Below are 26,284 nucleotides of genomic sequence, written 5' to 3' on the forward strand. Positions count from 1 at the left end.
GAGAAAAAACACACAGGAGGGTAGATTTATCCTTATTTATTTTATTTTATTTTTGTATTTAATATAAACAAAAAACAACCAGAAAACAAAATCAGATAAAATGCAGATGAATTCAAACACTACTAGCTTTTAAACAACACTTTTGGGAAAGGTTACTATGTTCCTACTTTAATTGTATTTAATAGTAAAAAAAAAAAAGAAGAAAAATCATATAATGCAGATTAACTAAAGTACTGGAATACTAAAAAAAAAAAAAAAAATGATACAACAAGTCATCAAACATGTGAGATCAGTTTGTCAGTCCATAGCACTCTGAAACAGAGTTAAGTTGTTTGAGATGTTTCTCATCGACCATGCGATCATAAACGTGCGCTATTGCACTGTGGATGCCTTGTACCGATTTCAGTTCATATAAAACCGTCTTGGCAATCGTCTTCACTCTGAAGTCATCCGCTTGTATGCTTCGAAGTACCAGAAGATTCTAAATAGCAGGAATGAGTTTGGGGGTTACGAGTCGTCGTACGATGCGTTGAAAGTTGACTTGGTAATAATCCTCCCCCAGTACCTCTAGGCAATGGTGTTGACGCTGGCTTGGGTGGTTCGTTATACATCCATAGCAGGTTTCTCTGAGATAGTTCAAAGAGGTTATGTTGAATAAATGAAGTATTGCTGTTTTCACCGTATTGATGAGGGTGGTTGAGAACCAACCGTCAATTTCGTCCTCCTGGTTACTCTCATCCTCTGCTGAAGGCTGAGGGTCCTCCATCGGTCCCAGGGTTTGTGTAGGGGCTTCGGTAGAGGGTGAGTAGCCGGTGGCTACCTCCTCCTCCACGACCACCTTCATGTCTTCAGGCAGGACATTCGCGTCTACAGACTCAGCCATGAATAGCGGTGATGGTGAGCAGAGGTCTGGAGAAAGCGGTAGATATTTCATGTTGTATCCTGTAGGTGATGCAGGACTGAAGTGGTTCTCTGAGAATGAGGATGTTGAGGTGGATGGTGAGAAGAGGTCAGGGGAAGGCGGATGATATGGTCCAATGTTGAAGCTTTCATCGTGCTCAGGAGATAAGTGGATCTCTGCTCGGTGGTTGTAGAGATCCCTGTATGGTGTCGGTCCACTCATTCTCATGATACGATTCTCAGTGTCTGTGAGCTTGCAGTTATCCCCCCGTATATATATCATAGGAAGGGGCGTGTCCTCAGAAGAGGGTTCGTTCTAAACGTAAAACAGGAAACGTCAGCGTTTTTTTCACTGACATGACATCGATCCAACTTCGTGACTTTTGGAAAAGGTCGGAAAGACGATGTCCAATTTCACTCATCTTCTCTGCCCAAGCTTCAAACGGCAGAGCCAGCATTGTCTTGAATACGCCGCAGTCTTGATTGAAAGCCTCCAACACAAACCGATCTGAGGGACTCGTCCGGTTGTTCTTGCGTCTGCTTGCCCGAAAAGACCAGCGGCCATTTGCTGTGGTTTTTGACCCCCACACTGCGCTAAAGAGAGGTTCTCTCTCAGCTATTTCAACATCGGATGGTATATGAAACATTCTCGCCCGTTTTACAGGTCGAGGAGACAGTTCATTTTCTTCTTCTTCTTCTTCCTCCCTCTCCTGCCTTGAGACTGTTTCAGGGCTATCATTAAGGTGCGGGATTGCAAGCTTTAACACAGCCCAGTCGCTGTGGGTGAGTGTACACAGAGCCAGTGATCCATTAAATATCTCATCTTGATCCAATTGATACAGGCAAAGCTCTCCTATTTCATACATGAAAATATAACCCCAGCTGCCAACCAGGCCATATGGCTCCAAAGACCATTCTTCCTGCAGAGTGTCGAACGGGGGTTTTTGTACCCTGCAGATGTAGTATGTTGATTTCTTAGGAGCATTCAATTCACGGGATGAATACTGGTAGACGGTCACTGGGGTTTCGCACAGAACTGACATACCTCTTGGCCGAACCGAGGTCTGATTTTCAACAATGGTTGTTGAAGTTGATGTTGGATCCTCATCATCGGTAGAGTATGTCACGACGGGAATTCCGATAGGTATCTCCGTTGAGGAAGTACTGGTCCTTCTCAAAATATTAGCATATTGTGATAAAGTTCATTATTTTCCATAATGTCATGATGAAAATTTAACATTCATATATTTTAGATTCATTGCACACTAACTGAAATATTTCAGGTCTTTTATTGTCTTAATACGGATGATTTTGGCATACAGCTCATGAAAACCCAAAATTCCTATCTCACAAAATTAGCATATCATTAAAAGGGTCTCTAAACGAGCTATGAACCTAATCATCTGAATCAACGAGTTAACTCTAAAAACCTGCAAAAGATTCCTGAGGCCTTTAAAACTCCCAGCCTGGTTCATCACTCAAAACCCCAATCATGGGTAAGACTGCCGACCTGACTGCTGTCCAGAAGGCCACTATTGACACCCTCAAGCAAGAGGGTAAGACACAGAAAAAAATTTCTGTACGAATAGGCTGTTCCCAGAGTGCTGTATCAAGGCACCTCAGTGGGAAGTCTGTGGGAAGGAAAAAGTGTGGCAGAAAACGCTGCACAACGAGAAGAGGTGACCGGACCCTGAGGAAGATTGTGGAGAAGGGCCGATTCCAGACCTTGGGGGACCTGCGGAAGCAGTGGACTGAGTCTGGAGTAGAAACATCCAGAGCCACCGTGCACAGGCGTGTGCAGGAAATGGGCTACAGGTGCCGCATTCCCCAGACCTGGGCTACAGAGAAGCAGCACTGGACTGTTGCTCAGTGGTCCAAAGTACTTTTTTCGGATGAAAGCAAATTCTGCATGTCATTCAGAAATCAAGGTGCCAGAGTCTGGAGGAAGACTGGGGAGAAGGAAATGCCAAAATGCCAGAAGTCCAGTGTCAAGTACCCACAGTCAGTGATGGTCCCGGGTGCCGTGTCAGCTGCTGGTGTTGGTCCACTGTGTTTTATCAAGGGCAGGGTCAATGCAGCTAGCTATCAGGAGATTTTGGAGCACTTCATGCTTCCATCTGCTGAAAAGCTTTATGGAGATGAAGATTTCATTTTTCAGCACGACCTGGCACCTGCTCACAGTGCCAAAACCACTGGTAAATGGTTTACTGACCATGGTATCACTGTGCTCAATTGGCCTGCCAACTCTCCTGACCTGAACCCCATAGAGAATCTGTGGGATATTGTGAAGAGAACGTTGAGAGACTCAAGACCCAACACTCTGGATGAGCTAAAGGCCGCTATTGAAGCATCCTGGGCCTCCATAAGACCTCAGCAGTGCCACAGGCTGATTGCCTCCATGCCACGCCGCATTGAAGCAGTAATTTCTGCCAAAGGATTCCCGACCAAGTATTGAGTGCATAACTGTACATGATTATTTGAAGGTTGACGTTTTTTGTATTAAAAACACTTTTCTTTTATTGGTCGGATGAAATATGCTAATTTTGTGAGATAGGAATTTTGGGTTTTCATGAGCTGTATGCCAAAATCATCCGTATTAAGACAATAAAAGACCTGAAATATTTCAGTTAGTGTGCAATGAATCTAAAATATAGGAATGTTAAATTTTCACCATGACATTATGGAAAATAATTAACTTTATCACAATATGCTAATATTTTGAGAAGGACCTGTATATGATGCAGTTGCTTGTTCATCATCATCATCTTGGCACGCGTTACGTTTCTCCTCCGCTTGACGATAAACTCTCTTAACTCTAGCCATTGTTGAACGGGTGTTCTTTTTTTCCAACGAATGCTGCATGTAAAGTGCAGAGTTTTATCTCTGTATTTAAAGTAAACACTAAGGCACGCCCTATTGTTTTCATTGGGTTATTCAAGGTTTAACGATGCTTACAAACACACCCCCTCTATTTTTAATTGGTGCTGATGCCAAACAGTTTCCGATAATACCATATTTGTCTTGTTCTATTTATAACAAACACACCCCTGTGTTTTAATTGACTCATTTAAGGTATCGCCCCTAATGACGACAACCAATCAGCATCCACGGTTACGCCCCCTTGGACACACCCCCCTGCTTGACCACGTGACCTCCTGCCCACATGGCAACCACATGGCGCCCACATGGCCCCCACCGGAAGTCCCGCCCTCACCGGAAGTCCCACCCACCTGTCAAAAAGTTTGATGAAAGGGTGTACTTAAATTCTCTTCCATGCACACAAAGGATAATAAAACTTTTGGCGGCAAGCCAGTAAAGCATGAAGTTGAAGACAAAGAAAATGGTTGATTTTCACCATAAGGTTATTATAGCACTTCAGTTTTACGGCACACCTGCGTTCACACAGTAAAATACAACTTGCAAGACTCGGCGGCCTCAGAAATCAACAGCAATCAAGTTTCAATAACGTAAGGCATGCACATACAATTTAGAATACATTGGACTACAAGTGGCGATCCTAAATTGCCCTAAAATCCTACTCTATCCTGCCGAAGCTATTTTAATAGAAATAAAATAAAATGAACGGACTTCACTTGATGTAGTCTTCCTTGTAGCAGAGAGGTAGAGAAAGGGGGGGGGGGGAGTGGGGGGGGGGGGGGGGGGGGGAGTTTCCACGCGTCCGTGGATAACTCAGGAAAGCGCGGTCCGTCCACGTCCTTTGGGCCTCCTTGGCAGAAAGGTGAAAAATATGACAAACCGTCACTAGTCGACTGGAACAAAAAAAGGAAATTTTCTTCTCCTTGAAACCTCCTTGTTTTTTGGTTATGTGTTAAATCCACGTCTTCGATCGGTTAAGTTGAAACTTACAAGCCTTCTTATTCTGGTAAGCTTAATTCGCATAGTTTTCTGGCCAATGGGAGAATGAATGAAAGTCCACGTGGGATTTCTTCCCCATAATGATGCGCTTTAGATGCCGGTAACCGCGTCTCGGTTCCAAGCTGAAAAGCAATCGGGGTGATCTCAGAGTATGTTATATAGTCGACCGTGACATCAGAGCTGCGACACCCCCATCCTATCAACCACGGTGCCCGCTGGGATTTGTAGTAGCGGACTATCCTGGGGTACAAAATGGCTGATGACGCCGGGAGGCATAGTGGCGTCCAGCAACGTCCTGTTAGAATTATAAATCTGAGAATATTATTTAATATTAATATTTTCATATTTTATCAAATACTATTTTGGTCTGTTAAGGGTTGTCCTGTGAATACCAGCCCTTTAAGGCGATGGTATTAGGACAAAATAGAAAGGTGTGAGACGAGCTCTGACATTATTGAACAGCATAAACTCTGCACATATATGGAATGAATTCACACAATTTCTTAAAATACAAGAATTTATTAACAAAAATAAGTCAACTCACAGTCAAACATATTTCAATCAACAAACTCTTTACTATGCTAAAACAATCCAACTAAACTACCAAGCAGAATTAAAAAATAATGAAGACTAATGGGCTATGTACAATATAAACAAGTTGATTAAAGATTATTGAAAACCATGACCAAAAGAATGATGCAACATTACCATGCAATGTTATTTATGTTTGAGAACCAAGGATTATCTTGAAGAATCTGGAAGTGAAGTTAAGTTAGTCTTGGAACCAAATTAGGGAATAATCAGCAACATTTAGACAACCATTCACAATGCAAAATCAGATAAAATATTATTTTAATAAAATAATGTTTTAAATAATGATCTGCTGAATAAAACCAACCTTCTGGATGACCATTTCTCAACGGTGTCTAATTAGGTGCCTTTATTTATTGAAATAATATTTGAAGAAATATTATTAAGGGAGTATTTTGGAAACGAGCCAAATCTTTCTGGAGAAATGGGGCTTAATGGTGTTTACTTAGTTATCAAATCTAGTAAATGATGTTCAGGACTATTATTCACTAGCTTGAAAACTAACAACCTTTCTGTTAAATACTCTTCAGTAGCAAGCATGTGTTCTTACCGGTTAGCATTTGAGCTAACAAAAGAAGCTAATAGCTTAGCACCAGAATCAACACATACCTATAAAATACCGTTAATAAAAGGGTTAAAATGCATAAGCGCGGACGGCGCATTATGATCAATCTTCTGTTTAAAATCACCCTTCAAGTAAAGTTTGTCTTAACTTTAAAAACACACAAAGAACACAACCCGGGCACGTGTGCTGCAAATATTCTGCTAGCACTAAAATAGCCAAGTTTCACACAAATAAAACTTCATAAAATGAAAAACGTTTAGATAATTTCATCCTAACTGTTAATCTGCCCAAACCTAACTGTGGTGAGGAATGTTGTCCAAAAGACGATGACATTTGAAGAAGGTATCCACAGTGAACAAAAGGGTTAGATTCCCGCTAACCTCCAGCTGTGGATGAAGAACGGCTCGTTGTCCGCCAACGCCACTGCACGGTGATGGGGTCTTTGTTGTCTTCCTTCCAGACTGGGAGACCGCTCCGCTCGGCTTCATAGAGACCGCACGTCTCTGTAGGGGACTTCTCTGGGACAATTTGCTTCACAGGCCTCAGAGGAAAAAGTAAGCAACTCTTACACCTTAATTTCCCCATTCATGAATGAAAATACCGGATACACAGACAGTATTTCATTCATACTTATCTTTGCATATGATCGATGATCGTATGGCTTCCTTGGATCCAGTTGAAGAGTTTATGTCTGTTTGCCAGCAAAGAGACATCAGCGCGCTGGGCCTCCCCTGACCGGTCCCACTAGAGGCCATGTGGAAAGAGATCGGCTTGTTGGAGAGGGGGTGCTCTTATTCAGACAGAGGCATCATGGGAAGTCCGCTGTTACTCCCGATTCCTAAGTTGTGCCAGAAGTAGGTTAATGCAATTTATTTTGAAAAGTTCCAGAAGAGTTCGTACCGGAGTTTAATGTTGAAATCCATGGCTGTGGGTCCCAACAGTCCAAATGGTCCAATATCAAGCAACACATGGTCCAACAGGGCATAGTGGGGGCCGTCAGCTCAGGTGTGCGCTGCCGGCATTCGTTAGTACCGTGTACTTTCAGTTACATTGTTATATATGCATTTCTACAAGTGTACAAGCAGTCTTCTAGAGTGTTATCTTGTATGCTCTTTATCCGTCTTTCTCTCCTCTATTCTTATCTCCTTCTTCCCCATTTTATTTTTTGCCCGATCTCTTCCTGTTTCTTGCTTCTTTTTTTCTTTTATGTTTCATCGTCCCTTCATTCGTCGCTGACCCCATGCATTTAAAAAAATCGCAAGCAGTTTCTCGTCTAATTTTTTGATATAAATCAAGCAAAGCATTATAGTGAAAGCCATAATGCTCCACTTCTAAATGTAAATCTGTTGGGCTTCTTCATGGCACTCAGACAACAATTGGGAGTGTTACTCTGCTTGCCAGGACAAGAAAAAAAAAAAAAAAAATTAACTACAAAAGGTTGCAGCTTAGAAATTGGCCAATCAATATATTAACAATGAAAAAGACATACATGAGATTTGCCTCCCTTGCCTGAATGTAATATTAACAAAATAAATAAAGTGTGTGGTAAGAGTTGGCTATCTGTTTATCATAGCTTTGCTAATTTTAAAAACATAACTGTCCTGCAAAGATTTTCAATTGAACTTTTATTCGTATATTTTCTAATGATTTTAATGAATTCATTTTGTTTTGTTTGATTGATTAAATTGTTGTTTGGTGAGACAAAGTAATCTTTTACTGTATAAACCCTTCCGTGGTGTATGTTCACCTTCAAAAAAGTTAATCAAACTGATCCAGCTCTATTTGTTCTGCAGCGACACAATTTTACTGTCAATAATGCATTTTGTTTTGTTTATTCTTTTTCACCACTTGTAATAGATTGCCTTAAATTGGGGATTTTTTTACCTGCTAAAAAGTGATTTTTGCATCTGGTTTGCAAATGAAGGATTGAATCTGCGACATAATGTCTATATTTAGTTTGTATTAATTATATTATCAACATCAACGCACAGTGGGCCTTTTGCATAATGTTCAATTACAGTTACGCAGTCTGTGCATGTTTCTCTGACCAATGATCAGTTATGTGCGCACTTCTGCATGATTAGGCTTGTGGTTCAGCAGCAGATGATCAAGCACCATTGACAGTGCTGGGATAAACCAGACAAAAGATAAACAGTGCTGCAAAGAGTTCATCATAGGAGATGTGTCATGGCTTCTGTTAGTGACTGGCTCCAAATCAGACCTTAGATAATCCTACATAGAATCCTGTATTCTCATGTATTTTCATTTTTGACAATCAAAATCTGTTGACACATGTACAGAATATCTGTATCTGCACATCTGTCATTCAATTTATGCCTATCATGTAACACCATCTATAAAACAAAAACTGAAGTTATTTTGAAATGTATTGGTGTATTTGTATACCTGAGATTTATACAGTATTTACAGTAGGGTACCCAACATCTTAAATATACAGTACAGAAATGTACAAACATATTCAGTTCATTATTCTTTCTAACCTAATCTGGAAAATTTTTGTTTTTCTCATGTTTCAAGCACTTATTCATCTCTAACCACTCATTTGAATCCTAAAACTTTCACTATTGTATTGCTATGTCAACATATATTTTAGAAGTAAAAAGTGCAAGCTGTGTCATTTTATCTTTAAGCCATAACACTTTTCCATCTCATGGCAACAATGTGCAAATGGTACATTATAATCACTGTCATGATACACTTACTCTGAAACAAAATAATAAAAAAAAAAGGCAAAAGAATGAAAAAATACAAATTTTATGACATCACTTGTTTAAAATGAACAGATGACAGCTTCTCTCTAATATAACAATGAAAAATAAGCTTGATTCTGAGTTTGTGACAGTTTATTTTAGAAGAAAATAGGCCAATCGGAGATTCTTGCCTGTGGTCACTAGGCAGAGTTTGTCTATGGGGGGGTAATTTTTTCCCCCTGTCTGAATACCTTCAGCCCTAAACTGATTAACATTGTAAATGTTGATAGATTTTACTTTACTTGTTCGAGGCATCATAGAGGATCTAATGACAATTGTCAATGAAGTCACTGGTCATACCATAGATGTTATCGAACACAGAAACTGGTATCAGGGAGATATGAACTCCCTGCGGATTATTATTTTTTCCTTTCTCAAAAGGATTAAATCATAAAAAGATATATGAAATTAAAATGTTGCACAGTATATGCTATTATTCAGCGCCAATTTTATTAGTCATTTTAAGTATGGCAGACAAAAAGAATGAACTAGGCTCAGGGATTTAGGCACAGTTCGGCTCACGAGGTTCTGATGTGGGAAAGAATTTGTGAACAACACCGGTTGTGTGCAACTGCAAAGGCTTTGAGACTGTGAGATGTTTAATTAAAGCTGCACCAAACACTAAAACACAAGGGGTCATTTCAAGCTAAGGATCACAATGACACTTTTGAACCCAACGAATGGATTAATAATAGATCAACCAAGTGGAAAAAGTGAAATCAGTTTCAATTGAGCATCTATGGTCTTTTAAAGCTATATTTGCTACAATTATTTTTCAAGGATTTGTAGTCTGCATCACTGAACTGGGTTTTCATTCCTAAAGCTTGTCATGAAACGGTTTTTGTCGTCGTCGTCGTCTTCCGCTTTATCCGGGACCGGGTCGCGGGGGCAGCAGACTCAGCAAAGACACCCAGACGTCCCTCTCCACAGACGCCTCCTCCAGCTCCTCCGGGGGGAGCCCAAGGCGTTCCCAGGCCAGCCGAGAGACATAGTCCCTCCAGCGTGTCCTGGGCCTCCACCCGGTGGGACTTGCCTGGAACACCTCCCGAGGAAGGCGTCCAGGAGGCATCCGGTATAGATGCCCGAGCCACCTCAACTGGCTCCTCTAGATGTGGAGGAGCAGCGGCTCTACTCCGAGCCCCTCCTGGATGGCTGAGCTCCTCACCCTATCTCTAAGGGAGTGCCCGGCCACCCTACGGAGGAAGCTCATTTCAGCCGCTTGTATCCGGGATCTCGTTCTTTCGGTCATGACCCAAAGTTCATGGCCATTGGTATATCGAGAGCTTCGCTTTTCGGCTCAGCTCTCTCTTCACCACAACGGACCGGCACAGTGCCCCCATTACTGCAGCAGCCGCATCGATCCGTCTGTCAATCTCCCGCTCCATTCTTCCCTCACTCATGAACAAGACCCCAAGATGCTTAAATTCCTCCACTTGAGGCAGGAACTCCCCTCCAACCTGAAGAGGACAAGCCACCCTTTTCCAGTCGAGAACCATGGCCTCGGACTTGGAGGAGCTGATCTTCATCCCAGCCGCTTCACACTTGGCTGCGATCCGCCCCAGTGCATGCTGTAGGTTTTGGCTAGAGGGGGCCAGCAGGACCATGTCATCTGCAAAAAGAGGAGACGAAATCCTCTGGTCCCCAAACCAGACCCCCTCCGGCCCTTGGCTGCACCTAGAAATACTGTCCATAAAAATTATGAACAGGACCGGTGACAAAGGGCAGCGCTGCTGGAGTCCAACATGCACCGGGAACAGGTCTGACTTAGTGCCAGCAATGCGAACCAAACTCCTGCTCTGCTTGTACAGATGAAAGAGTCCAACCCTGATTCTCCAGCCTCTGTTTCCACCAGGGAATGAGTGATGGCAGGATTGAGAAGATCCTCAAAGTACTCCTTCCACCGGCCAATAATGTCCCCAGTCGAGGTCAGCAGCTCCCCACCCCCACTGTAAACAGTGTTGGCGAAGCACTCCTTCCCCCTCCTGAGGCGCCGGACGGTTTGCCTGAATCGCTTTGGGGCCAACTGGTAGTCCTTCTCCATTGCGTCACCGAACTCCTCCCAGGTCCGAGTTTTTGCCTCTGCCACCGCCCAGGCCGCGGCACGCTTGGCCCCACGGTACCCGTCAGCCGCCTCAGGAGTCCCACAAGCCAACCACAGCCGATAGGACTCCTTTTTCAGCTTGACAGCGTCCCTTACTGCCGGTGTTCACCACCGGGTTTGGGGATTTCCGCCGCGACAGGCACCGCAGACCTTACGGCCGCAGCTATGGGCGGCAGCATCGACAATAGATGCGGAGAACATGGTCCACTCGAACTCTATGTCTCCAACATCCCTCGGAATCTGGTCAAAGCTCTCCCGGAGGTGAGAGTTGAATACATCCCTGGCCAAGGGGTCCACCAGACGTTCCCAGCAGACCCTCACTATGCGCTTGGGCCTGCCAAGTCTGTCCGGCTTTCTCCTCCTCCAGCAGATCCAATTCACCACCAGGTGGTGATCAGTGGACAGCTCAGCCCCTCTCTTCACCCGAGTGTCCAAAACATGTGGCCGAAGGTTTTTGTGTTCACTTTTAATTGATGACTTTTCACTTTGACTGCCCTGCAGTGATAACTGAATATAGTATGTTTGTAGAGTATGTATTTAGTATGTTGTGTTTTATTCAAATTTGAGAAATTCTGGGTAGTCTGTTTGGGTGTAATTGTGTTGTGAGCTATAAGAAACATCAGTACGCTGTCTGTGGTTGTGCTGTCAGTTTACCTCAATTCAGCTACAACCTAGATGGTTAATTTAGTGGAGTTAAGATTGTTGCCTTAGTCACAGCTAAAAAACGTCAGCGGTCACAACTGCAACCTATTTTGGATGTAGGTATTGGTCACGTAAAGAAGCCCCTACTAGGAGAGTCACGGCTCACCACTGATGTATATTAAGGATTGAGCTAAATGTTGAACACCAACTTATTTCCTGTGCTTGTGTGGGAAGGACAGTGCCTGCTCTAGGTTGCTACAGTCTTGTGTAAATTGTCAGCAAGTCACTGTGACATCACTTGCCGACTTGTAGATGACCAAAACTTCCTGCTGCACTTGGACCACTTCTGGTCTAGTGTTGCCAAATCCTGTGAGCTTCCTTCTTTGTCTAAGTAGTCAATTTTTCATCATATGTCACTTCCTCTCTATACGCTCCATATGGGGCTTTTTTTTTGAGAGATCAGCAACAAGAGTTCACTCCTGTTAGGAGAGTAAAAATCCATCTTGTCAAAGATTACTGAGAGCTGCAGATCAACAAACTTGCATCATAAAGAACGATGGCAGCTGCTGTTGGACTATTGCTTCTGTTACTGGGAGTCTCTCAGGGTGAGTATTAAATCCTTTTCACACGAGACTCAATTAGTGCTTTAGTTGCAGTGTTAGCAATACTTAAATATATTTACAATAGATGAAATATATTTTGCATATCTTTTGGAAATCAAGGTTCATAGTCTCGGGAAAGAGTGGAGAAGAGCAGAATCCAAGTTGCTCAAGGTCCAATGTGAACTTTCCATGGTCCATTGAGGAGTCATGTTATGTGTTGGTCCACTGTGTTTTAACAAGTCCAAACTGACCATCCCACTGCTAACAAGCTTCAGGGAGATGCTGTTTCATTTCCCAGTAGGACTTGGCACCTGCTCACGCTGCCAAGGTACCAATACCTGGTTTAATGACCATGGCATTGTTGTGTTTGATTAGCCATCGAACTGGCCTGACCTAAACCCCATCGGTTCTCTATGGGGTTTGGTCAAGGTGATGATGGGAGACACCTTAAGATGAAGGATGCTATAAAAGCAACCTGGCTTCCGTAACACCTCCACAGAAACACAGACATATTACTTCCATACAGTGCTGATGCAGTTATTAATGCTAAGGAGTGGGGCTACTTTTTAGCAGACTAAAATTTCTGTATTAAAAATCTTTATTTCTATTGGTCTCATATTATATTCTAATTTTCTTACAACCCAAATGTTGGGTTTTTTATTAGTTGTAAGCCATAATTATCTAAATTGAAGCGAAACATCTTCAAACACACCACTCTGTAATATATAACATGCAAGTTTCTCTTTTTGAACTGATCTACAGAAATAACAGATCACATTATATTTGCAACTGCATATTTATAAAAAGCCTGGGTGGTTTCAGTCTTTATTTCAGACATTTCCTGTCGGTATGAGGTTGGTACAAAGTGTGGAGACAAAATAAAATCTAAATATGCTGAACCCCAGACTTGGAACTAATTACAGAATGACCTGAAAATCAAGGACACGGTCCTCTTGAACATCATGAAGTACTTCTCACTGACTTGGAGATAATAACATCTGGTTTAGATGTTGGTTACAATAGAAATGCAGATTATGTACAATACCGGTCAAACGTTTTAGAACACCACAGTTTTTCCAGTTATTTATAGCAATTTAAGTTGTTTAAGTCAAATGAATGGCTTGAAATGCTACAAAGGGAAGTGCTGAACTGTCAAAGCTAGAAAAAAAAGATAAGGTTACCGATGTAAGGATTATGATTATTGATCAATGAATATCAAAAATTATAATAAAAAATCATAATTCAGAAAATAAATTTTGAAAATCATTGCTTATGAATAGAAGTCAGAGATGTCCTCTGGTGTGGTGATTATGGGCTCACAATACGTAGTAATTACGATTAGTTAATTATCATCAATAATTGATAATTGTTAACCAAAACCACACTAAATGTCTCTGTTAAATCAGCCGCTTCACCAATCGGTGGGGGAACTTTTACCTTATTTTGACAGATAAATCAATCTTGCATGAAATAAACATGAACGCTTCTCCTATGTACATATATATATATATATATATATATATATATATATATATATATATATATATATATATATATATATATATATATATATATACAATGTTCAAAAAAATAAAGGGAATACTCAAATAACACATCCGAGATCTGAATGGATGAAATATTCTCATTGAATACTTTGTTCTGTAAAAAGTTGAATGTGCTGACAACAAAATACCACAAAAATCATCAATGGAAATCAAATTTATTAACCAATGGAGGCCTGGATTTGGAGTCACACACAAAATTAAAGTGGAAAAACACACTACAGGCTGATCCAACTTTGATGTAATGTCCTTAAAACAAGTCAAAATGAGGCTCAGTATTGTGTGGGGCCTCCACGTGCCTGTATGACCTCCCTACAACGCCTGGGCATGCTCCCAATGAGGAGCATGCTCCTCCCAGACCTGGACTAAAGCATCCGCCAACTCCTGGACAGTCTGTGGTGCAACGTGACGTTGGTGGATGGAGCGAGACATGATCTCCCAGATGTGCTCAATCGGATTTACCAACATTCAAAAACGACCAAAACATCAGCCAGAAAGCATAGGTACTGAGAAGTGGTCTGTGGTCCCTCCCTGCAGAGCCACTCCTTTATTGAGTGTGTCTTGCTAATCGCCAAAGATTTCCCCGTGTTGTCTATTCCATTTGCACAACAGCATGTGAAATTGATTGTCAATCAGTGTTGCTTCCTAAGTGGACAGTTTGATTTCACAGAAGAAAAACTCCAGTAATAAAACTGGAACAAAGGAGTGGTCAGGCCACGAGGCCCAGACCGCAGCTGCTTTGGAAGGAAAAACTTTTAAAAGTCCAACTTCTAACTCCTGGCCTATTTGGGATCAGCCGGACAAAAACATGAACATGCACCTTGCACAGCAAATCAAACAAAGTTCAGCATAAAACACTTCTATCAGTATTGCATGCAACAAGTTGATACCTTAGACTAACTATTGGTGATTCTAGATCACCTTAAACTATGCCTCACGCTGCCCAGACCTCTAAATACACCTATCCAATTTGATTAAAAAAAAGAACAAAATTACTTTGACGTGGATTTCTTTTCTCCACCGGTTGAGGATGGGTCAGGTCGGAAGAAAAACAAGCGGGTATTTTCCACGGGTTTTATAATCCCGGGTGAAGTTAGAGCTGGAAGGTCTGTTGAGCTGCGCATGTTAAACTGCGCAGCACAGCCAGTCTCCCCCCCCCCAAAATGGATGACCCCAACATCCCCCCTAGGTTTGAAGGGTGTGATTAATCGCAGTGTTTGAAACTATCGAGTCCATCCATCATAGGAGCTGAAAATCAATAAACCAAGATCCATGAACAAGCAAAAATAAAAAATACGGTCCCTGTGTTCCGTTTGGCAGGAACAGGAGTTCACAGTTCAGTTCGCTTCTCAAATGTCTATTACTGGGCAGGATAAGGATAAGTCCTACCTGTCTATGTAGTTCAATGAGGAAATACAAAAACAATATATTCACATTGTTGTAATTATGAATATGAATATATTATTTAATATTCAATATTAACATTTTAATATTTTATTAAATAATATTTTGGTCTGTTAATGGTTGTCCTGTGAATACCAGCCCAATAAGGTAGTGGCATTGGGACAAAATTTAAAGGGATGATCCAAGCTCTGACATTATTAACAGCAAAATTCTGCACACACATGGAATTAATTCACACAATTTCTTAAAATACAAGAATTTACTAACACAAATAAGTCAAACATATTTCAACCAACAAACTCTTTACTATGCTAAAACAATCCAACTAAACTACCAAGCAGAATTAAAGAATAAGGAAAACTAATGGGCTATATACAATATAAACAAGTTGATCAAAGATGGTTGAAAACCATGACTGAAAGAGTAGCTGTGGGGTGGGGCGGCTCGTTCTGTCGGCCGGCCAAACTGCACGTTACTGCTGTAACCACGGTGATGCGGTCCCGTCGTCCTTCCTTCAGACTGGGAAAACTGCTCCACTCAACCTCTTAATTACCCCCGTTCATGAATGAATACTGGATACACAAACAGCAATTCATTCCTACATATGATCGCATGATTGCATGACACTCTTGGATCCAGTTTGAAGAGTTATGTCTGTTTGCCAGCAAAGAGACATTAGCGCGCTGTGTCCCTCCGTCCAGTTTCTCTGGGGACCTGTGTGGAAGAGGTCAGCTTTTTGCAAAAGTGGTGATTTTATTTGGACAGTGACGTTACAGGAAGTCCCGTTACCCCTTTTCCTGGCTGTACTAGAAGTAGGTTAATGCGATTTATCTTGAAAGTTCCAGAAAAGTTCATACTGGCCTTTCATTTTGTAACCATGGCTGGGGTCCCAACAACATCATCATCACATTCTTTTGATCATCAGCTTTGGTAACCCTGGGACAAAGGGAAACAACAATGAAGGAAACAAAAATAACAAGACAACCAAATAATGGGGTCATAGCTTAGTCATCCAATTCCAGTCAGGCACAAGAATCAGCCTTTGTCATTGGCATAGGTGGCGCTAAGAACCATGGGAAAATAAATGTGGGCGAGTCCATCCTGGTTTGTAACCGACTATGCAGTGTGTTATCTTAACAAAAACCAACATTTAACACAGGTTTAGGTTTAAACACATTAGCTCCTTCAAATGATGATGAGATTTAACATAACTCCTGTCTCTAAACTATCTAGATGGAGAAAGGGAGAAAAAGAAATGGAATTTGCATTACTATAGGCTAGGTGTGTTTGTGGAGGTTTCAAGGTGTCTGTGGTGGTGGACTTTAGGATTTTCTCTATTAAATCCAGCAGAACTAGGCAAGTAGGTATCCGTGCCTCAACGGGACTGTCTACAGAAGAACCAATCTCTCTAATAAGATTTTGCATTTTAATCTCTAGCAACTTGTGTGTCCATTAAATCATTCTGTGAGGGTTTGCAGTGCATACAGAGTGTTAATGGAAAGTAGCGTGCAAACTTACAGTTAAACACTGTGTCCTTGAAGGTAGTTGTAATTTTAACAGTTTCTGTCGAAGGGAAGTTGTTAGTGGTAGGTGCATGTTATTGTGACTGTTGACACATGCACCTATCTAAACTGGTCCTACGCACTGGTCTTTCTTTTCCCGGACATGGAGACAAGCTCTGTTCTTGGGGAGGAGAGTTGAATGTAGAACTTCATCTGGTTCAGTAAAAGAGCATCAGCTGGGATGACGGTGTCATTTGGAGGCCAGTATACCATTTGTTGGAGGGTGTGGCTTTATAGCCCCTATGGCCCCCTACAGGAGAGTAGTGGGCGTAGGCTAATGTGACCCCCCTTCACACTGGAGGTGCACACTCTGGCTGTCTTAAGGAGACGGCGAAGGACGTCTGCTGAAAGTAGTGTGTGGCTGTGTTGTGCCTCAGTTAAAAGGGGATTTTCTTGGCCCAAGCAGTTATACAGCTCTCTACTGGTTGATGATTTTTCCAGCCAGAATGCCAGAAGCACTTCTGGTTTGAACATGGTTTTCTGCTGTACACCTTCCACCACTTTGGGGCAGTAAGTTTTCACAACTGGTTTCTTTAAAGAGCAAAGAAATGATGCATGACTGTGGGAGGGAGTTTTCTGGGTGGCTGAGTGCAGCTGTGTCCCAGAGGTGCCCATGTCTGGTTCTGACGAGGGCCTGAGAGGTTCTTTGGGCTCCTCTAAGCTGGCAACAGCAGGTCCTGGCCACCAAGAAAAGGCTCTGTGTCTAATGTGCCCTGATAGATCCCCACCCAACTAGTGATACATGATCGGTCTTGGGTGTGGCTGGTGATTTTTACATCACAAGCCTCGACCTGAAATGGTTTACTGAGGGAAAGCGTGGCTCTACTCACCTGCTCAAACAAGATTGAGCACATCGGGCTGATCTCTGATCCTGTTTTGAAATGGAAACTCAGTTTGACACATCCTCCTATACTGGGAGACAGTATAGGTGACGTGTATGTTCCTTTTGGTTCTGTTGACCTAAGAACCTTAGAGTTTGTGGTGTTTCTCTTGGCGAGGTCCCAAGAGGCTCTTGGAGTTTCCCAGGTTTGTCTCCCCATCCGATCTTGCGGAATATTGCGGAAGGCATCCTCCATCTCTCTCTTCAGGTTACATTCTGCTTGTTGATCCCAATCCTTACCATCAGACTTACCTTTGGGCCTCACTTGATGCTCAGGATGTCTATTCGACCAGAAGTGGTCCAGCATGGTATGTGCTCAGTACCAACCTGGTCCTTCTAACCAAACCTACGTTGTTCTCTGAACCGGTTCTTAACATGGGTTCTGGTTGAAGGCATTTCTCTGCCTTCTAACACAAGTCTGTCTTCTTTTGTGTGCACCTGCAAAACTCTAGCCTCACCTTCTGATCCCTTAGTAGGATGTGCACGTGTTTCCCACACCATCTGAGCATACTTCCAGATCTCTGGCATGGTATGGGTTTTTGTTCCACAGTACATAGTAACATCATATCGTACACTTTCATGAAGGTTGTGGAGGAATAATGATTTAAAAGCATGGTCCTGTTCTTTGCCGGGAGCATTACGTCCCTGGGAGCAGCTCTTAAGCACCGGTACTATTCCCTGGGTGCTTCGTTTTTCTTTTGCTGGATGGCATAAGCACCAAGAGTTGCAGAGGCCATGTCTGTGTACACAGAATGTTCTTCCCTTAAAGCCTCACAGAGGGTTGACTAACGGTCTCAGACTCTAGAGGGCTCTCCATGAAAACATGGACGCTCCTGGTTGTCGGCTTCCAAATGAGCTTCAACTTTTCCTGTGCTGATGGGCAGTTCAGGTATAAAAGACAGCGTTCGACTTCAGTGTTCATCAATGTTTGACTTGCATTATTAGGGTCGAAACGCTCTATGTCTTGGGCAAGAGACTCAAGCTGGCGGGTGCGCAACCCACTCTCAGGGATTGATGCTGGCCCGTCTGAGCCATCATCTGAAAGTTCACTCCTGCGGTTGAGAGTGGTATGAACCACATGAGTCCCAGAGACGGCTCTTCTGGCGCCTTGGCAGAGGTGATGGATCATAGAGGAGGGTGCTGCGAGTCAAGTGTAAAGGCTCCTCGCCCCTAAACCTTGAACTATTTACTTCTACTGGATCCGCAGCCAGGTATTGTTCATGGCTGCCTACTACAGTGCGGTGGGACACCGCACCACTGGACCTAATCTGACCACTCCCACCTGCTCTGGGTTTGGTGGATGTGTGGGGAACACCATGAGCGTTAGAAGGAAATCTTTGGAGAGCAACATCGACTTTATTCAGCTCTGTGCTGGATGTTCTCTCGGGGTGTTGTAGGTGTGTCTCATCTTCAAAGGTTTTAACATGTGAGGTGGGATTTACCTCCACCCCTCAGTCCTCTGGGGATGGGGGTGTGTTCTGGCTACTCTCAGCTACCTACAACCTTCTGGCTCTCAACTCAGCTGCTGCCAAATTCTTTTCAGCCTCTAACAGTTTATAAAATCAAGGCTCCAATCGCTTCCCGTCCCTGCATTCCTGTGGAGTCCTCCTGACTCACAGCTCCAGCAGCAGCCTGGGAAGTTTTATTCATATCAGCCAAAATGCACAATGACAACACAAAATAAGAAAAAAGAAAATAAATATCTTTTTTTAAAGAAAAAAAAATTAAAAACATTCAAGTGCTATTCTTAGCTTCAAATGAATGTTAGTGATGCAAACTATGGGTCATTTACTTTCTAGCAGGATCTACCAATTTAGACAACTAACATTAGTTGTATGAATCTGACCAACACGTGCTTCACACAAAAGAAAAACCCAGCAAAAATGCATAAATTTCAGAGCAGAAGTGGCAATGAATGATCAATAACTTGATTTTAGCTCAAGTTATGTCCTTTGATCATCGATGATGGTATTATCTGCCTGTGTTAATGGAAACAAATCAAAGTACTGTGGTTCCAACTGTAATTCTCACTAGTGACCACAAGATGGCAGTAAACGCCTGTCTGTAATGGAGAAAATCCTGTTGCAACTGCAATTCACTCAATGGCCACCAGACAGTGGTGTTGCTTTCTCCCTGACTGGGAGTGTTAGTTACAGCTGTAGTTACACCAACGGACACCAGAGGCAGATGGGATGCCAAAATGTCTGACCCCGACATCCAAAACTGCAAAATAATGTACATTGCTGCAAAAAAAATGCCGAGCTCGACCGTCCTCCACCCCACCTCCACCATCTTCCTTCCAATCTCCTCCCAGTCTCCTCACCTCCTCTGGCCTTCACCCCACCACCAGTCAGATCCCAGGGGGGGAAGACATCTCTAATCCTAAACCTAAAATGTCCTTTTAAGCTCATGATATTCTCAGCGTTCATGTCTTCCTCCGGGGTCCTATTGCCAAAGAAGTAATCATTTGCCAATAAACTTCTCTAATCACCATCTTTGTGTCTCTTATTGTGGGTCTTTTCAGGTTGAACTGGATAGGAGAGTGAAAACAAAGCAACCGACAAGTGCCACACATTAATGGGAACTTTTGCAACATATTTTGAAAGATCTTTTGGAAGAATATTTGATTTCTGTTATAGCAAAAATGCCATGAGATTGATCACCTATCTGCCAAAGGTGGCTACTTTGAATGAGATGTTTAGAACACCTGTTGGTCTATAAATTGATTACATGATTTCTCAAACTCAAATTACTTATTTGTTTGATGCTTTCATTTTCAGAGTATAATGAGAAAATAAACTGAATAATTTGAAATAGAAAAACTGGAAAATTTGAGGTGTTCTAAAACTTTTGTGTATCTGACCTGAATCTTGAAAGATACGACAGAAGAGTAGAATCATAAGAAAACTCAAAATGAACAAGAATCTAGAAAATGTTATGATTTATTTAACACATACAGATAAGCAGATACTAGCAGTTTCACATGGGCAACTTGCTTTATTATTATCATTAGAATTTAGTTAAATGACACAATACCTTGTACAGGTCCTTCTCAAAATATTAGCATATTGTGATAAAGTTCATTATTTTCCATAATGTCATGATGAAAATTTAACATTCATATATTTTAGATTCATTGCACACTGACTGAAATATTTCAGGTCTTTTATTGTCTTAATACGGATGATTTTGGCATACAGCTCATGAAAACCCAAAATTCCTATCTCACAAAATTAGCATATCATTAAAAGGGTCTCTAAACGAGCTATGAACCTAATCATCTGAATCAACGAGTTAACTCTAAACACCTGCAAAAGATTCCTGAGGCCTTTAAAACTCCCAGCCTGGTTCATCACTCAAAACCCCAATCATAGGTAAGACTGCCGACCTGACTGCTGTCCAGAAGGCCACTATTGACACCCTCAAGCAAGAGGGTAAGACACAGAAAGAAATTTCTGAACGAATAGGCTGTTCCCAGAGTGCTGTATCAAGGCACCTCAGTGGGAAGTCTGTGGGAAGGAAAAAGTGTGGCAGAAAACGCTGCACAACGAGAAGAGGTGACCGGATCCTGAGGAAGATTGTGGAGAAGGGCCGATTCCAGACCTTGGGGGACCTGCGGAAGCAGTGGACTGAGTCTGGAGTAGAAACATCCAGAGCCACCGTGCACAGGCGTGTGCAGGAAATGGGCTACAGGTGCCGCATTCCCCAGTCCTGGGCTACAGAGAAGCAGCACTGGACTGTTGCTCAGTGGTCCAAAGTACTTTTTTCGGATGAAAGCAAATTCTGCATGTCATTCGGAAATCAAGGTGCCAGAGTCTGGAGGAAGACTGGGGAGAAGGAAATGCCAAAATGCCAGAAGTCCAGTGTCAAGTACCCACAGTCAGTGATGGTCTGGGGTGCCGTGTCAGCTGCTGGTGTTGGTCCACTGTGTTTTATCAAGGGCAGGGTCAATGCAGCTAGCTATCAGGAGATTTTGGAGCACTTCATGCTTCTATCTGCTGAAAAGTTTTATAGAGATGAAGATTTCATTTTTCAGCACGACCTGGCACCTGCTCACAGTGCCAAAACCACTGGTAAATGGTTTACTGACCATGGTATCACTGTGCTCAATTGGCCTGCCAACTCTCCTGACCTGAACCCCATAGAGAATCTGTGGGATATTGTGAAGAGAACGTTGAGAGACTCAAGACCCAACACTCTGGATGAGCTAAAGGCCGCTATCGAAGCATCCTGGGCCTCCATAAGACCTCAGCAGTGCCACAGGCTGATTGCCTCCATGCCACGCCGCATTGAAGCAGTCATTTCTGCAAAAGGATTCCCGACCAAGTATTGAGTGAATAACTGTACATGATTATTTGAAGGTTGACGTTTTTTGTATTAAAAACACTTTTCTTTTATTGGTCGGATGAAATATGCTAATTTTGTGAGATAGGAATTTTGGGTTTTCATGAGCTGTATGCCACAATCATCCATATTAAGACAATAAAAGACCTGAAATATTTCAGTTAGTGTGCAATGAATCTAAAATATATGAATGTTAAATTTTCATCATGACATTATGGAAAATAATGAACTTTATCACAATATGCTAATATTTTGAGAAGGACCTGTATATTGTATCAGTGATGGACATAGCACAGTAGCGAGGATCAATATTTATTGTGCCAGGAAACTCATTCTTCTGTTTTCACATCAATTTTTGTGTGTGTTTAGAAGATAGTCTTTTTAATTGTAAGAAAATTTTTGTTTTATGTTCCAGGTTTGGCAGCTCACTGTGACGGCAGAAATTATGGAGCTCGGTGTGATGTAACTGTGGGAGAAACTGTGTTTCTACAGCTGGTTGCGAATCTTTCAGAAATACCTAGATTTGAACTGAAAAAGGAACAATCAATAATACTAATATGGAGGATAAATAATATAGTGACTAATACAATACAAGACAGATCTGTCTTTATTCCCAATAATGCAACATTTATAATCAACAACCTGATCCAGAGTGACAGTGGTGAATATAAACTCGAAATCTTTGGTTTAGATGGAAAGTCCACAGAAAATTGGACTCTTCATTTGAATGTTGAAGGTAAATGATTTACAAGAAAATAAAATTCAACAGATTGAGCTAATTCACATTATGTTGATAATATATTTAATTGTTTTAAACTATAAAATTATGCTTTTCATGATTCAGGTTAGAACAGTAGGTTTTCATTTTTTAGGTACATGGCACCATTCATACACAAAGCAATGCACAGCACTTCATAAAGAAACTTAAGTACATGAAAGAAAAATGTACATTAAAAAATAATAAATGCATTCAAAATATAGGCATTGTATAAAATAAGCAATAAACTGCAGATTTTAACCAGATACAAAGCTAAGAACTGGTAAAAGATATTAGCTTGTCTAAAAAGCGTAGTAAACAATGTTTTAGTTCAAAGTAGAGATCAGTTTCTGCACATGTCAGGTTTTGATTGGTTTCCGAGCTCAGCAGCATAGAAAGTAAATGCTGTCTCCTCATGTTTATTTCCGGTTCTGTGAACAGGTCTTTGATGTCATACCTGCTTTCTAAAGTAATATATAATTGTCATATTCATCAGCAACAATTCTAACAAATTATCACCTAATTCTTTGGTCACACTTTAACAACCAGCTCATCTTTTATCAACATCACTCACAGCCTAAACTAAGCAACATAGGTTGCTATCTGATTAGACCTTACAGCCAAATTGGGGCTCAGAGCAACACAAAGTCTTGAAACATTAAAAACTCAAAGCTCAGTCTGCTGAAACAATTTCACATTTGTGGTGTTTTCTTCCTTTCTTTCTATGCTATCTTGATTTCTTGTGCCTTTATTTTTGAAACAGGCAATTCCTTGGTGAGGATTGGAGTTATCGCTGCAGTGTTTTGTGTTGTTTCTGTTTGCTTAATCACTTCAACTGTCATCTATACACTGCAGAAAAAACAATTAAAGAAAGGTACAAATCAAACCTCAAAGTGTGATCCATTTTGTTCTACTGGTACATGAGAAAGTACAGTAGACGTAAGCATGTTTTTGTATGTTGACCAATGTTAAGTGATCACTTCTTGCTTATTTGCAGAGGATGGAGATCCGGATGATTTAACCTACGCTGTTGTCACAACAGTGCCGCAGCCAGATAGGAGGCTGGTGAAGGAAAAAGTGGAAGAAGAGGTGGAGTACGGCCAGATCAAGTCTGCAGGCTGATTTCAGCTGTTTAAAACCTACATGAGAACTGAATTAGTTCAAAGACTGTAGAATTTCCTGAGGACAGATAGAAGAAGGTGATGGAAGATGCCTTAATAACGTTTTTTATTTTCCAATAAAGTTAATTATTTTTTTGTCCCTAAGGACATGCCTGACATGTTTCAATGGAAAACGTCCATCTTCATCAGAGGTGTCACTAGATGGTACGTGTCCCATAGCCCACACAACTATGATAGGGGACGAGGGGGCCTTCCAGTTTTCCCTTAACTGGAATACCATCCTCCAGCAGTGAGCCAGACGCAGGGGGGGAATTGTGTCATTATATTAACAGGCTGACACCGCCTCAGGGAACAACAGCTGATTTTGACATGTCATATACCATCTAGTGATACCGCTGATGAAGACGGAGGTTTTCCATTGAAACGTCTCAGGCATATCCTTGGGGACAAAAAATGTGTCTAATAACAAAATAAGCTAGAGACTGCTTTTTTTGTTTATTCGGATTTTCATATTAGAAACATTCAAACCATCAAAGCTAAAAAAGTCTGCTCTTGCTATAAATGTATTTGATCATCATAAAGCTTTATTTGTTGATTGTCACCCAAAATATTACCTGACCTTCAAATAAATCCTGGGAAACAAGACAAGTTCATTGTAGTTTTGCCAGTTTGGGAAACTGCATGTTGGCTAATTCTTGTAGCACAAAACATGACCTGAAATTATTTTTGGACTACCAAAAAGAGGAAAATAGAGGCAGATTTTGTTTCTCTGTGGTTTAGTTCTTGGAGTCAAACAATATTAACACCAATAAATTATGTATATATGTATACCCAAAGTTACAGTAAAGGTGTGTCTTGTTTTCTTTTTCCTCCCCCTAAAACTTATGTTCTACCTGTGAAAGTGTCAATTTCATGTTTGTCATAAATATCTGCCTATTTATATTCTAAACTGGACTATTGCAATAAAATTTGCTTTTGACAATTTATCTGCATGGCTTACTTAGATTTAGAGCCATTTTGTGAACGGTGCTGTGATGGATGCACAAACCACAGTTTGTTGGAATGATCCAGATGCCAGAAGTTACGCCGCCATGTTTGTGGCTCCAAGTCATATAGGTGATAGGTCCTGATTGTTTTGTTTTTCTTCGGTCATTTCAAAGATGCACACGTGAACAGAGAAGGTTCCTTCTCTTCTTCTTCTTCTGCTCTGCCTACATCTCCTCCATCGTACCTGCCATCTCTGTGCAGTGCTGTTGCAAATTGCGGCTGCCTTTAGGACATGCAAAAATAATGACAAATATTGAGCGCAATTATTTGCAGCTTTAGTGAATCACACTGCAGATATTAAATAAGCATATTTCCATCCACTCCTCTTTGAATTTGATGTTGTGCTGAAACACCCAGTACTGCAAATTAATTGAGGCAAACATGTTAACTGAACAGTGGGTGTTATTGTTCGATACTGACCTCAATGTGTATGTTAGTAAATCATGCTTGTCATTTATGTGGTTGTGGAACAGGACCCAGAAGCAGACCAAAGCGTGGGATAAGCATAAAAATATTTTTTTTACAGAAAAACCAGAGCACGGGGAAATAGGACGAGCAAAACGGCTGAACAACAGGCCTGTAGTCAGGGAGGCAAACGGGAGGATCCAGGAGACAGATGAGAACAGATGAATTTGAAGACTGAAGGATGAGTGGAGAATGACACAGAATGCAGATGTAAGTAATTAAGAGGATATGTGGAACAACTGGGGCAGAAAGCAAGCAGGAAGACTTGGAAGGGAGAGGCAATTTTTATGCTGAGATCCGATTTTTTGTGTGATCTTTTAACTACTAATAAGGCTCAGTCCCAATACTCACACTTCACACTAAAACTGTCCGTGAAGTGTGTATACTTTGTAGAAGGGCATCTAGTAGTTCGAGTGCGCAGGTTACAAGCATGAAAAATCGCCGAATCGAGAAAGCACAGGTTGTCATCGACTTGCTCAAATCGTCACATACAGCAATGAGTTGTGGGAAATTTACTTCGGCGAAGTCCGTTTAGATGCGCGCTTAGCTGAAGTGTGGATTGAGGGCGCAAAGAGGGCAGGGCGAAAGACCGCTCTGGAGAATTGGGGCACGCTACGTACTCAAACCCAACAACTGGAACGCACAAATGGAACGATACAAGGGTGGAAGTGCGAGTATTGGGACACGGCATTAAATGCAACCACCATGTAGTCTGTTGCCACATGTGTAGGATAGAATGCAGACGTCACACACGTGTCCTACACTAAAAAAGTGTAGTGCAATGTTTTAAGATATTGAGTTCAGTAATTATAAAACATGTTATATTTTATTTTGACCTCACAGTTGTATTCGAAGTTCCAATAACAGGAAAGTCATTCAAATTCATTGACATTTTAGGTCATAAAAAGTAACTTCATAGTTACTTTACCTTGTAACTAGTTACTTTGATAGTGAAGTAACTGAGTTACTAACTCAGTTGCAAGTAACTTGTATCTAAAACTAGTAACATTTATAAAGTAACATGCCCAACACTAAGGGAAACCCGGACATCACTCTCACAGCCAAACTCTCCATGTGTTCCCAGGCCATTAAGG

At 41.6% G+C, this 26,284-nt stretch overlaps 1 protein-coding gene across 1 annotated transcript; it reads left to right on the forward strand.

Moving 5' to 3' along the window:
* The first annotated feature begins 11,909 nt into the window (after positions 1–11,909).
* Positions 11,910–24,664, forward strand: LOC124860714. Its single transcript, XM_047354235.1, has 4 exons — positions 11,910–12,051; positions 22,216–22,536; positions 23,321–23,431; positions 23,555–24,664. Exons 1-4 carry the CDS (start codon positions 12,003–12,005, stop codon positions 23,677–23,679), a joined length of 606 nt encoding a protein of 201 aa, XP_047210191.1. The 5' UTR covers positions 11,910–12,002; the 3' UTR covers positions 23,680–24,664.
* Positions 24,665–26,284: the final 1,620 nt, after the last annotated feature.

Source organism: Girardinichthys multiradiatus, chromosome 23 (genome assembly GCF_021462225.1).
Source record: "Girardinichthys multiradiatus isolate DD_20200921_A chromosome 23, DD_fGirMul_XY1, whole genome shotgun sequence".
NCBI classification, from domain to species: Eukaryota; Metazoa; Chordata; class Actinopteri; order Cyprinodontiformes; family Goodeidae; genus Girardinichthys; species Girardinichthys multiradiatus.

Coding starts and splice junctions, on each gene's coding strand:
- LOC124860714 (XM_047354235.1), top strand. CDS start 12,003: ATGGCAGCTGCTGTTGGACTATTGCTTCTGTTACTGGGAGTCTCTCAG. Junction 22,537..23,320: donor TCTTCATTTGAATGTTGAAG/GTAAATGATTTA, acceptor TTTTTGAAACAG/GCAATTCCTTGGTGAGGATT. Junction 23,432..23,554: donor GAAAAAACAATTAAAGAAAG/GTACAAATCAAA, acceptor GCTTATTTGCAG/AGGATGGAGATCCGGATGAT.